Here is a 1,511-nt window from a genome sequence, read left to right on the forward strand (position 1 = left end):
TCTACAATAAAAAAATATAGGTTAAAAAAACACACAAATAAATCTCAATCATCTGTTTTGCTAGGAGAAATGTCACAGCAAAATTTAAAACACAAAACACCTAAAAATGGCATTAACATGACTAACCTAGTAAATAAATAAATAGAGTTAGACTTCCCCATGTGTCCTTAAAATCCGGTCTTTTCTTTATGGGTCACTACTGATATTTCCATGACAACATCATATTGTTTTGCCACAAATAGTGGCTCTGAGGGATATTTAAGGGAAAGGAGCCCAGCTGACCTTCAGTGTATCGCGATTCACATCCGGCAGGAGCAGGACCAGCAGGTTCAAAGCCTGTAGTTGCTGCTTCTTGGTTGAAAGATCTGCAGACAGATTATTAAATAAGTGGGCACTCTTCTCTTTGCTAAACGTTATCTGCACTTTCTTTTCTCATGTTGTAAGGAAAAGGTTATATAGCATAAACATCGCTGTGAAATGTAAGACCACGACTGAGCAGCCTCCTTGGGGAGTGTTTGTGGGAGGGAGATCAGGGAACCACCGCCCCAGAGTTTCTCTCTCTCAGATGCTCACTCCACCTGCGATCATTGGACAAGCGGCCCCCATTTGCTGACATACATCAGTGCTTTGAAAACAATTTCAATGTCTACATGGAATTGTGTCCCCATAAAAGACATGGATGACAGGACCCTGCATGTATGGTGTCAGGGTGAATCTGCAACAGTCAAGTTTGTTTCTTTTGATGAAAAGTGAACAGATTACGTGGTAAGAGTCCATCAGTTCCAACAGGGACATGTAACACGGAGCCTGAGCTCAATAGGTGCTCAATAAACATCTGTGGAATGAGTTGTAAACCAACCAGCAGGAAGAGTCGAACAGGCACACGATCATCATTGATACTTATCACATTTGGTACATTGAAGTGACAATCATGGATATCTGGAGTCACTCTGGCATTTGTTTGTCAGAAATAAATGTGGTCCTGAAATCCACATCTAAGGAATGTGTGTAAAAGAGTGCAACTGAACCACTGAAAAAAATATTTTAAGCAGAAAATGATTTCAGTCACGTCTGCCCTAGAAATTCTTAAGAAATGTTATGCTGCCAAAACCGGTTTGGCTCAGTGGATAGAGCGTCGGCCTGCGGACTGAAAGGTCCCAGGTTCGATTCCGGTCAAGGGCGTGTGCCTGGGTTGCGGGCACATCCCCAGTGGGAGATGTGTGGGAGGCGGCTGATTGATGTTTCTCTCTCATTGATGTTTCTAACTTTCTATCTCTCTCCCTTCCTCTCTGTAAAAAATCAATAAAATATATTTAAAAAAAAAAAGAAATGTTATGCTATGACCCACTGGAATCATCTAAACATTCTTATATGCTTTAAGAATAGCTTGGAGCCAAAACCGGTTTGGCTCAGTGGATAGAGCGTCGGCCTGCGGACTGAAGGGTCCCGACAGGTTCGATTCCGGTCAGGGGCATGTACCTGGGTTGTGGGCACATCTCCAGTGGGGGATG

At 42.8% G+C, this 1,511-nt stretch overlaps 1 protein-coding gene across 3 annotated transcripts in view; it reads right to left on the reverse strand.

Annotated features, from left to right (window-relative positions):
• The window catches only part of ARHGAP18 (Rho GTPase activating protein 18), a 161,692-nt gene that overhangs the window by 22,106 nt on the left and 138,075 nt on the right, over positions 1-1,511 (reverse strand). For all 3 annotated transcript variants that reach the window (XM_015557829.1, XM_015557828.1, XM_006778459.2), the window contains one exon: positions 283-365. In XM_015557829.1, coding sequence (XP_015413315.1) covers positions 283-365 — 83 coding nt within the window. The remainder of the gene's footprint in view (positions 1-282; positions 366-1,511) is intronic.

Source organism: Myotis davidii, unplaced genomic scaffold, assembly GCF_000327345.1.
Source record: "Myotis davidii unplaced genomic scaffold, ASM32734v1 scaffold147, whole genome shotgun sequence".
Taxonomy (NCBI): domain Eukaryota; kingdom Metazoa; phylum Chordata; class Mammalia; order Chiroptera; family Vespertilionidae; genus Myotis; species Myotis davidii.